The following is a 12991-nucleotide window of genomic DNA, read 5'->3' as shown; positions in this document are numbered from 1 at the left end:
CTTTAAGACAATTAGTTTGCATGATTTTTTAAAAAAAGTAAGGTTAACTAATTTGATTTTACAGTGCAGCAGCTAATCAACTGGAAGTCTCCCACATTCAAAGAAATAACTTACTTCTGTATTGCAAAATAACGTGCATAGATTTTAAATTACTAATGTAATTGAAAGAAATATAATGATGGAAAATAGTAATGATAACTTTTTATTTTTATTTTTATTTTTTGAGAAGTGTGCTTATCTTCCACTGCCATTAATGCTTTCCAATCTTGTCCCGCAGGTGTTATGAAGTATGATGTTTTGGGATTGGAAGTGAGAATGCCAAAAGAAATTCATGGCCTCCAGGGTTCCTGTCTGGTTATACCATGTTCTTTCTCTTACACGTCAAAACCACCCAAAGACCCACGTAGAGTTGTGTGGTATCAGTGGGTCTCTGACGGTTCTTCTTTAGTTTATGATCCTTTGCACGCAGGTGATGTCATTGAGAAGTTTAAAGGAAAAACTGATTTATATGGAAACTCAACTTGGGAATGCAGTCTGCTGATCAAAATCCTGGAACAGTCCCATCATGAAGAGAAATTATACACAAGGATTGACCCTGAAAATGTTGAGTGGCACACCTACAAATTTGATGATGTCACCTCTACAATCCTTGTCAATGGTATGTAAATATTTTTTGAATAATTGTTATATTGTGTGGTCAATAGCAATAGACAGTGAAATGCTTCTATCAAACTGACTTCTAACCAATTTATGTATTTAACATTTCAAAGTAAGGGAAAGACAATTTGCCACAAAAAGTATATTGTTTTTGTCTTTTTATTATATATCAAAATATCAAACCAAATGGTATGGTTAAAAAAAAGTAAAAAAAAAAAAAAGTGGCTCTGAAAAAGGGAAGTTAGTTATGAGAAAAGCTCTAGAATCATTTGCAAATTTCACCTTTTCTTTCTTTTTCTTTTTTTATTTATTTATTTTTTACCTTTTTATCTAATGTAATGAAATTCACACAGTTTCAAGTGTAAGATGTATTAATTATAATGTTTCTGTCAAATTTCCTTGACTCCTGGGGCCATATTCACAAAACATTTTATCATACCTCTAAGAGTTCTCCTGAATAGCTCTAAAAGTTCTTAGGTAAGAGTTTCCTGTGAAAACCTATTCAGAAAGCTGCTGAGACCAACTTTAACTAAGGAATAGAGAGAAGTCTTAAGAGTTAGGGCGGGAATGACCTTGTTGTTAAGGATGATGTCTAACTAACTATGCTGACAGTGATTGGCTGATGGGATAGGGGTCTCCAGAGAAAGGGGTCCGATACCACAGAACGTATTGGACCCTTCTGAATTCTGCACAGAATGCTATACTTTGATATGGAAGAGATTAGAAGGAAACTGAGTTCAAAGGCTCTGGCCGAGCTGTGATATAAAGGAAATGCTATTAGCTTTTTAAAAAACAAAAAAAAAAAAAAAAAAAACAGGAGGATCTGTTTGATATGTACCGCCCTGTCTTCATGTTTCAGTGGAAATTACGTCAACGCATTGAATAATGTTGTGTGTTCCAAGGCACTTCGGTGGGCCTTTAAGATGTTTTGTGAATATGGCCCCTGATCTAGTTTTAAGAGTGTGTTGCCTAATTGTAACATTTCTGCTATTTGTAGCAAGTTCACAGCCGCCCAGCATCAATATTTATGGAGGTGAAAGGATGGGTGACACCATCACAATAGTGTGTTCAGCTGTCCACTCGTGTCCATACAGCAAACCCAACATCATTCTGAAAGGTATAGAAGGAACTGACAAAATAGGCAATGAGCAAAATAATGATGGCCTGTGGAAAATCACTCTGACACGCACAGGTGACATAAAAGCAGAAAGCTCCACTATTGAGTGTTCAGTAACACATCATGGTGGCATAACAGTGACAGCTACAAAGGTCAAAAGGGCACAGTGTAAGTGAACATAAATATAAACTGCTTTGTGTGCTATTAGCAATAAGAGCATTTTAAATGTCACATCTGGACCTGTTAAAAGATTTCAGTTTCATTTTAGGTGTTCATCAAAAAATGATGATTGAGCCTGAACTGGCAGAATTCTCAGAGGGCGTCGCAAAGAACTTCACTTGTTCCGTCTATCACTCCTGCCAGAAAGAGACTCCAACCATCACATGGAACTATGAGAACATGCAGGTCTCAACGGGGACGAACCCACTTTCTGGTTTAGATCGGATCACCTATTCCAGGATAACCTTTCTGGGTTCAAAACAAGACCATGGGAAGAAACTGATTTGTACTGCAGTATTTTCTGGAGGAAACACTGAAACCTCTGTTGTTTTACATGTACAACGTGAGTAATTTTTTAGCATCATAGATGTATGACTTGTGTTATAAGAATATTTACCATTCAAAATCTTCCTCGTTGTAATACCTGCATACTAAATTGTGGTAAATCAGAACAAATTATTTTATTACAAAAACTGCAAAAAAAAAAATAAAATAAAATAAATAAATTCTGACTACACACATGTGGGTGGAGTTGGATGTACACCGCAGGCTGCAGCGAGCCCTACTTAAGATCTTGTTGGTTTTGGTCAAATTGACCCTAATTGGATTCAATACAATTCACCAAAAATCACACTATAGGGAAAAAAAAAAAAAAAACATACAATCAGGTACAAACAATTAACTTTTAATATCTATACTTTTTACACAATACAAGAGACAAATATAGGAATGTATGATTAATAAAAATGTTTTTTAACCACTATTTTTTAAGACAGCCCCTGCACCAAGATTCTCCATTTGTGATGTGGTGCCGAAATATAATGCACACTCTGGTTATTTCTGTATGTATTTTATGAGGGTTGTAGAGATTACTGCCCGAAACATTCTTCTGAATAGGAGGTCTACTTCATAAATATTATGAAAATTATGGAAACATCAAACCATATATGGACTTCTACAATAATCTGTGAAGCATCCCCTTTAAAAAGATACCAAAGTATTTGTTCTTAAGTTTTCAGGATTTATAACAATTTAAATAGGAAAATAGTCATTTTCATCTTTATACACAAAAAGTGAGACTGACAGTTAAACAGGTTGATTGGTTTTGTTTTCACAAACTTTGAAAATAAAAAGTTATTTATCTCAGCAAGACACTGGCACTTCAGGACTAGACTTGATGAGCTCTGACATACAATAAAGAAATGTTTAAGGTTTTGCAAAATAAACTTGGCAAATAAAGCCGAAAAGAGTAAAACAAAACATATGTTTAATTTATTCGGAAGTAAATTCTGTGTAGCTATACTAAATCAAGAGTAAATCTGTAGTAAATTATCAAGTACTCTCTACAGTTCTTGTGTAAGTGAACTACAATAAGCATTTGTCAGTACATCATACTTTTCCTATTACACTTTTTTTTTAAGACAATTGGTTTGCATGCTTTTTTAAAGTAAGGAACTAATTTGATTTTACAGTGCAGCAGCTAATCAACTGGAAGTGTCACACATTCAAAGAAATAGCTTAGTTCTGCATTGCAAAATAATGTGTATAGATTTTAAATTACTAATGTAATTGAAAGAAATATAATGATGGAAAATAGTAAAGAGAACTTTTTATTTTTATTTTTTGAGAAGTGTGCTTATCTTCCACTGCCATTAATGCTTTCCAATCTCCAATCTTGTCCCGCAGGTGTTATGAAGTATGATGTTTTGGGATTGGAAGTGAGAATGCCAAAAGAAATTCATGGCCTCCAGGGTTCCTGTCTGGTTATACCATGTTCTTTCTCTTACACGTCAAAACCACCCAAAGACCCACGTAGAGTTGTGTGGTATCAGTGGGTCTCTGACGGTTCTCCTTTAGTTTATGATCCTTTGCACGCAGGTGATGTCATTGAGAAGTTTAAAGGAAAAACTGATTTATATGGAAACTCAACTTGGGAATGCAGTCTGCTGATCAAAATCCTGGAACAGTCCCATCATGGAGAGAAATTATACACAAGGATTGACCCTGAAAATGTTGTGTGGCGCACCTACAAATTTGATGATGTCACCTCTACAATCCTTGTCAATGGTATGTAAATATTTTTGGAATAATTATCTTTTACTGTAATGTCTGTGATTGTCCAACTGTAGTAAAATATTGTGTGGTCAATAGCAATAGACAGTGAAATGCTTCTCCCAAACTGACTTCTAACCAATTTATGTATTTAACATTTCAAAGTAAAGGAAAGACAGTTTGCCACAAAAAGTATATATTTTTTTGTCTTTTCATTATATATCAAAATATCAAACCAAATGGCATGGTTAAAAAAAATATAAAAAGTGGCTCTGAAAAGGGAAGTTATTTATTTGAAAAGCTCTAGCATCATTTGCAAATTTAACTTTTTTTTTTTTTTTTTTTTTTTTTACTTTTTTATCTAATGTAATGCAATACACAGTTTCAAGTGTATTATGTATTAATTATAATCTTTCTGTCAAATTTCTTTAAATTTCCTTGACTCCTGGGGCCATATTCACCAAACATTTTATCTTAAGAGTTCTTCTAAATAGTACTAAATGTTCCTAGGTAAGAGTTTCCTGTGAAAACCTATTCATAAAGCTGCTGAGACCAACTTTTACTAAGAAATAGAGAGAAGCCTTAAGCTAAGAGCAAGGGCAGGAATTACCTTGTTTTTAAGGATGATGTCAACACGCTTACTACCTATGCCGACAGTGATTGGCTGAAAGGGGAGGGGTCTCTGTCAGTGGTTTAATCAGAGAAATATTGTACAACGAGGCATCATGTTGCCATATTCAAATAAAGGTTTAAAAAAATATAGGCTAAGTGTCATTAATTAAACAAGTATATGTTCAGCTAATTGTCAGCGTCTTACAACTCGTGAAACAATTGCCACGGGTAATAGGACACTATTTTTTAATTGTTTTTATTTATTTATTCATTCATTTATTTTGCCTTTTTATTATGATAGGACAGTGAATAGATAGGAAGTGAAGAGGTAGAGAGAAAGGGGTTTGATGTATTGGACCCATCTGAATTCTGCACAGAATGCTATAAAGCGATATGGAAGAGATTAGAAGGAAACTGAGGCTGTACAGAGTTCAAAGGCTCTGGCCGAGCTGCAATATAAAGGAAACAGTATTGGCTTAAAAAAAAAAAAAAAAAGAGAAGGAACTGCTCAATATGTACCACCCTGTCTTCATGTTTCAGTCGGGTGTGTCTCATACGTCCTGAAAAGTGAAGCTGCGGGCTCTTTGATTGCCCCCTGGTGGCTGGATGCAGTACAGGTCATAAACCCCGCCCTCTCAATGCAGTTGAATGAGACTTCAGTAAAAACTTAAAATAAATTCTGCTTCAAAGAAAACTTTCTGAAAGATGGTTTTGGTCATTTAAGGTAGTTGTTATCACGCTGATATATATTCAGTTGTTCGTTTTTGTGATAATTTAGATTTCAGCTAGCAATTTGATGCTTTAGAAACAGGATTTAACTTGATTTAAAATGGCAGGACCGTTTCTGACGATTTAGAGTTGTTTCTAGTGGCATTTTATATTGAGTTTATCTACTGAATTTGCTGTTTCAAAAATATTGTTGCTCTAGAAACAGAATAGCCTATTATTTTATAGGTAGAATTTTAAATTGTGTATAATTTTTATAGTCTATCTAAAATACATGAATGATGACGCAGTCGTCTGCGGCGGAAGTTTGATACAGCGACTCTGCCTCCGGGCTCCACTGACGATTCCTTCTGCGCATGCCCAGGTTCCAAACTTTTTTTTTTTTTTTTGACATATTGCGTAACGTGTCAGCGCCCATTGGCCCGTAGGCCCATTTTGGCTTCAGTTCATTATAATGGAAGGAAGCGGCATCGCGTCGTCCATCTTTTTTTTACAGTCTATGGTTTCAGTTCATGCTGCATGTTCCAAGGCATTTCAGTGGGCCTTTAAGATGTTTTGTGATTATGATCCCTGATCTAGTTTTAAGAGTGTGTTGCCTAAATGTAACATTTCTGTTATTTGTAGCAAATCCACAGCCACCCAGCATCAATATTTATGGAGGTGAAAGGATGGGTGACACCATCACAATAGTGTGTTCAGCTGTCCACTCGTGTCCATACAGCAAACCCAACATCATTCTGAAAGGGATAGAAGGAACTGACAAAACAGACAATGAGGAAAATATTGATGGCCTGTGGAAAATCACTCTGACACGCACAGGTGTCATAAAAGCAGAAAGCTCCACTATTGAGTGTTCAGTAACACATCATGGTGGCAAACCAGTGACAGCTACAAAAGACATAAGTGCACAGTGTAAGTGAACATAAATATGGACTGCTTCGTGTGCTATTAGCAATAAGAGCATTTTAAATGTCACAGTTGGACCTATTAAAAGATTTCAGTTTAATTTCAGGTGTTCATCAAAAAATAACAATTGAGCCTGAACTAGCAGATGTCACAGAGGGCGTCGCAAAGAACTTCACTTGTTCCGTCTATCACTCCTGCCAGAAAGAGACTCCAACCATCACATGGAACTATGAGAACATGCAGGTCTCAACTGGGAGGAACGCACTTTCTGGTTTAGATCAGATAACATATTCCAACATAACCTTTCTGGGTTCCATAGATGATCATGGAAAGAAATTGATTTGCACTGCACAATTTTCTGGACAAAGCACAGAAACCTATGTTGTCTTACATGTAAAACGTGAGTAATTTGTTAGCACCATGTATGGTTTGTGTGAACTTTAGATGTCTTGCAAATGAAATGCAATTGAAATGCAATGCATAATGCAATTTATTCTAATGAACTGTAAATGGTTAGCATGAATGGTCTTCTTTCAAATACACTTTCAAACACATTAAATTACCCAAAAACTTTTATATTGAGGCTTGTTACTGCAATTCACAATTGCGTAAATTAGGTAAGGCTCAAATGCAACACTTCACTTCACTTACACCAAAACCAAACATAATTGTTTACCCTTGATTCTTTTACAGAGTATCAAAAACCAGTGGATCCAATCCAGAATGAAAGTATGTGTTTTCCCCCCTCTGTATAGCTACTCTGATATTTATATTATTGCACTGCATTCATATTTTAGTTCTCTAATAATACTAATTAATCCATTATATGGTATCATTTTAGTTGGAAGGAAGCGGCATCGCGTCGTCCATCTTTTTTTTACAGTCTATGGTTTCAGTTCATGCTGCATGTTCCAAGGCATTTCAGTGGGCCTTTAAGATGTTTTGTGATTATGATCCCTGATCTAGTTTTAAGAGTGTGTTGCCTAAATGTAACATTTCTGTTATTTGTAGCAAATCCACAGCCACCCAGCATCAATATTTATGGAGGTGAAAGGATGGGTGACACCATCACAATAGTGTGTTCAGCTGTCCACTCGTGTCCATACAGCAAACCCAACATCATTCTGAAAGGGATAGAAGGAACTGACAAAACAGACAATGAGGAAAATATTGATGGCCTGTGGAAAATCACTCTGACACGCACAGGTGTCATAAAAGCAGAAAGCTCCACTATTGAGTGTTCAGTAACACATCATGGTGGCAAACCAGTGACAGCTACAAAAGACATAAGTGCACAGTGTAAGTGAACATAAATATGGACTGCTTCGTGTGCTATTAGCAATAAGAGCATTTTAAATGTCACAGTTGGACCTATTAAAAGATTTCAGTTTAATTTCAGGTGTTCATCAAAAAATAACAATTGAGCCTGAACTAGCAGATGTCACAGAGGGCGTCGCAAAGAACTTCACTTGTTCCGTCTATCACTCCTGCCAGAAAGAGACTCCAACCATCACATGGAACTATGAGAACATGCAGGTCTCAACGGAGAGGAACGCACTTTCTGGTTTAGATCAGATAACATATTCCAACATAACCTTTCTGGGTTCCATAGATGATCATGGAAAGAAATTGATTTGCACTGCACAATTTTCTGGACAAAGCACAGAAACCTATGTTGTCTTACATGTAAAACGTGAGTAATTTGTTAGCACCATGTATGGTTTGTGTGAACTTTAGATGTCTTGCAAATGAAATGCAATTGAAATGCAATGCATAATGCAATTTATTCTAATGAACTGTAAATGGTTAGCATGAATGGTCTTCTTTCAAATACACTTTCAAACACATTAAATTACCCAAAAACTTTTATATTGAGGCTTGTTACTGCAATTCACAATTGCGTAAATTAGGTAAGGCTCAAATGCAACACTTCACTTCACTTACACCAAAACCAAACATAATTGTTTACCCTTGATTCTTTTACAGAGTATCAAAAACCAGTGGATCCAATCCAGAATGAAAGTATGTGTTTTCCCCCCTCTGTATAGCTACTCTGATATTTATATTATTGCACTGCATTCATATTTTAGTTCTCTAATAATACTAATTAATCCATTATATGGTATCATTTTAGCTTTTTTTCAGTATGAGGCAGATGTGATACCCAAGATCACTGCGTTGCCTCGTTCCTGTGTGGTAATACCGTGCAGTTTCAAGATGGCAGAAGAATTTGTCACTCAACTTCGTGTTCTTTGGGTCACCAAAAAAGGTGGCTACATGTTCCACACAGACTCACATGACGTCTTAGACAACTTTAAAGACCGTACAAGGCTTCTCGGAAACCCAGATGAGCAGAACTGTACTGTGGAGATGGATAATGTGCAAACTCATGACAACGGGCCATTCTGCTTCAGAGCAGAAAAAGAAAATGAGAAATATAGTTTCAACAACAGCTGTGTGTTCATTATAATGCGAGGTGAGGAAATATAACCACTCAATATTGGTTGGTTTTTAAAGATGCATCACATCCCATAACTAACATAACGTCTTTGTGTTTCTGGTTAAAAAGCATCTCCTGACAAACCTGTGATGTCGTCCCTCCCTGAAGACCTCGAGCCCGGGACACGCGTCACCGTCAAATGTTCAGTCAACCACACATGCTCCTCTCACCCTCCCAAAATTACCTGGAGCGTCCCAACAGCCCGAGAAACTATCAGTCACAATCACATGGGTGGAGGCGTCTGGGAAACAGTGTCCACTGTGATCTTCATTCCAACTGGATATGAAGAAAAAGATGAAATTGTCTGCAGTGCCAACTTTTGGGGTGGTAAAACTCAACAGAACAATACTGCCTTCCTGAGTGTTAAGAGTGAGTATAGACTGATACAGTTACGTCCAAGATGTTTTGGTGGATCTCTGATTGTAATGAGATCGGCTTATGCATCGGTTCGTGTTTTAATATGGCTTTTCAAAATGACTTCATGATGTGTGAGAGATCTGACTGATAATTCTTTAAAAAAAAATAGGAGTTCAAGAAATTAAATTGGAGACTCTCGGGCTTTATGCCATTGCTCCATCACTTGTGTTCATCCTCATTTGTGTACTTGCTGGAGTCTGCATATACAAGAGACGGCACAGGTAAGTGTTTGCATGGCTTGTTCTTACCCTTCAGATTTCTGTATTTACATTTGATGTCTCTGGATGCCAAACAGAAAGTTAGGCTATATCTTAAAAACGCTTTAAGGTATTGAAACAAAATTTTGTGTGTCATCACCATCCTGAAGCTACTTTGAGCAGTATGGACACATCACCACCTACTGGTCAAGAAATCTTAAAAAATAGCTTTTTTTCACTTCCCAAAATCATGAAACTTTTGTTTAATGACAAAAGGGTGCTTTTGGATTCATTAGGACATACCAAGTAAATTTAAATAATGGATCTGCTGCCACTGCTTATTTTCTGTTTTTTATCAGTCAGCATTGCCAGAGTCTCATTTTTACATTGTCATTGTTGATTATAGACAACCTCGTCAAGATATACAAGGGTTACAAACACAGTCTGAACATAGGTATGTGTGACATGTCTTTTTCATCAATTTCACTCACCTTTCATTGGCTAATAAAGTAACAATTTGACCTTATTATCTGATGTAGGAGATCACTTTGGAACAGATTTTCAAGGTTGGAGTTTACTTTACTGAACTTATCTTTGTATCTTTGTATTTGTTCCTGCAACTAAATTTAAATTTATCCCCCAGTCATTTTGATATGCCTGATGGAAGAGCAGCTTGGACTAACAGAGGAAACAGGAGTGATATCAGGCAAGTATAACATAAAAAGGTAAACAACAATAATAATAATAATGCAAAAAATAAAAATAAAGAGTTGGTCTTTGTTTTGGTCCAATGCACTATACAGGAACATTGAAAATGCTCCTGCAAGACCACCAAAGCCTGAACAAAGGCAGGTTGAAAACACAAATATAATATTACAAATATATATATATAAATATATATATATATATACAATAAACTATGCACAAATTATGTTTGTAATCATACTCTTTACACGTCACATCTCTCAACAGACGGAGCATCTGGAGCCGCTTTTCTAGGTAATTAATATTTACATTTTCTTTTCATTTGATGTCTTGTTTCATTATTAAATAATAAAAACGTCCAATTTGATAACTTTATTCTCTCTCTCTTTTTGTAGACACCAATCACCCAGAAACAATGCAAATCTGAGAGTAGAATACAAGTGAGAATTTTACTTTTTTTTTTAATTCAGTAAAAAAAAATTCCATTTTAGATTTTACAGTATACATTTGAATAAAACACCAAACTTGTCTTTGTATATTAAAAATGTATTTGTATTTATTAAAAAAGTAACAAAATTACAAATATATTTTAATAAAATTTCCTCTCTATACAAAAGACCAATGTGGCATCACTGATGAACCTTCTTTCTTCACAGAGCAAACAACACATGTACAGTGTCAGGAAATAAGCCTTTCTCCAAACCTCATATTCCATCACCAAAGAGGTACAGAGCATTTGAACCACATATGAGTCCCTCAAGGTCTCAATTCATTATATTCATGTTACACAGCAAAATAATAGTCAAAAGTCCCCATGCCACTTCAAGATTCTTGAGCTCGGTTCTTTAACATTGTTTGTTATAACGGAAAAACAAATTGTAGAATTTGTGGAAGAGATGATTTAGATATTAATAAAAGTAACAGCATATTAAATCCATTTAGTTTAACAGATGTTATGATAAATTCACACATTTCTGTGATTTTAAAATTCTTATTTTTCTCCATGCATCTCAGTGAGCCAAAATCCTACCGTGTGAGTATATTTATCACTTCACTTGCTCTCTTACAGCATGGAAAACACATTCAATTTCTGTTATTTCAAATGCTGTCTGAAAAAAAATGCTGACTATCACTAACCTCTGTATCTCTTTATATTTTCCTTTAAGGGTTCTGATTATAATGCTGCTTGCACCAACCTATATGGAAATATCTAATGAAAATGAAACATCATCGGATCTGTGCATTAGCAATTGCAGCATGTGCTCGGAGTTTGAGTCCAGATCACGTAATTTCCCCATCCTGTTCGTCTGTTCAACATTGTTTTATTGATGACAACAATGTGAAATGGATACGAAAAACAAAAAAAAAACAACAACAAAAAAATGTTATGATCCTATGCTTCAGGAAGTTTCCAATTTTATACACGCAAATACATAAATACTTTTTTCCTGTCTGTAGTTTGTAACTGTGTATTGATTTTAACATGCTTTCATGCTTCATATATTATTCTGTATAATTTTTTTTTTTTTTGAAAACAAAATACCTTTTGTATGTAACTGTATTACAATTACTTTTTTACTTTTTTTTTTTTTTTTTGCATGAAATTAATCTTGTACTACCTTTCTTTAAAATAAAGAAACATAAGTTTGTTTAAGTGTTCACAGTTTTTTTGTTTGTTTGTCTCATAGTTCCTTTTATATATATAAAAGGAACTATGAGACATATAAATATATATCAAAGCAATAACAACATAGCTCCCCTTCTCTTTCTGACCCCAACCTTAAGCCTTCATTAACTTCATGAATTTTATATTTTGCTGTGCTTGATACTAGATTCTTACCCAGTCCAGTTGTTTTGATTACTAACTTGAATGTTAGTAATAAAAAAGGGAAATTATTTACATTTAAGTATAAGCAAAATGCAGAAAAGTAATTTATTTTGAAGCCACTTTCACTTCTCAGTTTGGTAGTTTCTTGATAGAGGGCACAGATGAAAACATCCAAAGATGGGCAGAAAGCACACACACACACACACACACACACACATGCACACACACACACACACGCACACACACAGACACACACACACACACAATAAATGATTAGTAACAAAATGCTACTGTAGATATGGATATTTGAAATAAGTTATAGGTAAGAAAACGCTTATTCCAGGTTTCACTTTTAAAACAAAATGTTCAGGTTTCATTGTAATTGTAATGTGATATTATTGCAAAGACATTCCTCAGATGAACAAATGAAGTGGTAAACCTTGACAAAATATGATGTGAAATGTTATTATAATGATTTTATAAAGTTTAAATATGATTTTAAAAACACTTTTAGAGCACAATGAGCCAATGAGTGGTCCTTTGCTGCCATCAGGTGGTTATAGTGGCAATTTCAAAGGAACATGCCATTATACTTAAAGGAACATTGCCATTTTTCACCTTTTTAACTGTTATAAAGGCAGTCATATATGTCACATGTGCTTGTTTTTAAGAAGATCTGAGCATTCCTTGAGGAGTTATAGGTTTTTCGGGACACTTGGTCAAGGCCACATATTGAAATGACCCTGTTAGCTACCCAAAGGGTAAAGTTCAACTTTTAAAAAATAAATAAATTAATGAATGAATGAATGAATGAATACATTTTGATAATTATTGACCTAGAGAGTCCAGAGAATTGTACTGCACTGGTTTTATTGAGACTTGTTTGCAAAAGTAGGTTTTTAAAATTATCACAAATATTTAATTATTTAAGATTTGATTTACAGTAGTGGATCTTGAGGCAAACTTGTTCATTGTATGAGGATATCTATCAAATTATATGCATATTGTGTGGATGTGCGGAAACACCACATGATTACAGAGCCATAAAACTTGTT

General features: G+C 35.0%; 1 protein-coding gene across 2 annotated transcripts in view; it reads left to right on the top strand.

Moving 5' to 3' along the window:
* The window catches only part of LOC125248864, a 31922-nt gene extending 19486 nt beyond the window's left edge, over positions 1-12436 (top strand). Inside the window, exons 2-20 of one of the 2 annotated variants that reach the window (XM_048161009.1) lie at positions 278-658; positions 1655-1942; positions 2043-2336; positions 3680-4060; positions 6008-6295; positions 6396-6689; positions 8276-8311; positions 8424-8765; positions 8859-9158; positions 9316-9427; positions 9810-9857; positions 9943-9969; positions 10047-10109; positions 10207-10251; positions 10376-10402; positions 10504-10548; positions 10765-10833; positions 11123-11141; positions 11275-12436. In XM_048161009.1, coding sequence (XP_048016966.1) covers positions 278-658; positions 1655-1942; positions 2043-2336; positions 3680-4060; positions 6008-6295; positions 6396-6689; positions 8276-8311; positions 8424-8765; positions 8859-9158; positions 9316-9427; positions 9810-9857; positions 9943-9969; positions 10047-10109; positions 10207-10251; positions 10376-10402; positions 10504-10548; positions 10765-10833; positions 11123-11141; positions 11275-11322 — 3107 coding nt within the window. In that variant the 3' untranslated portion in view covers positions 11323-12436. The remainder of the gene's footprint in view (positions 1-277; positions 659-1654; positions 1943-2042; positions 2337-3679; positions 4061-6007; positions 6296-6395; positions 6690-8275; positions 8312-8423; positions 8766-8858; positions 9159-9315; positions 9428-9809; positions 9858-9942; positions 9970-10046; positions 10110-10206; positions 10252-10375; positions 10403-10503; positions 10549-10764; positions 10834-11122; positions 11142-11274) is intronic. The other variant, XM_048161008.1, reaches the window with a different exon arrangement.
* Positions 12437-12991: the final 555 nt, after the last annotated feature.

Source organism: Megalobrama amblycephala, linkage group LG16, assembly GCF_018812025.1.
Source record: "Megalobrama amblycephala isolate DHTTF-2021 linkage group LG16, ASM1881202v1, whole genome shotgun sequence".
Taxonomy (NCBI): domain Eukaryota; kingdom Metazoa; phylum Chordata; class Actinopteri; order Cypriniformes; family Xenocyprididae; genus Megalobrama; species Megalobrama amblycephala.
Note: the sequence above shows the minus strand (reverse complement) of the source record. Positions and strands in the feature narration are given on the sequence as shown.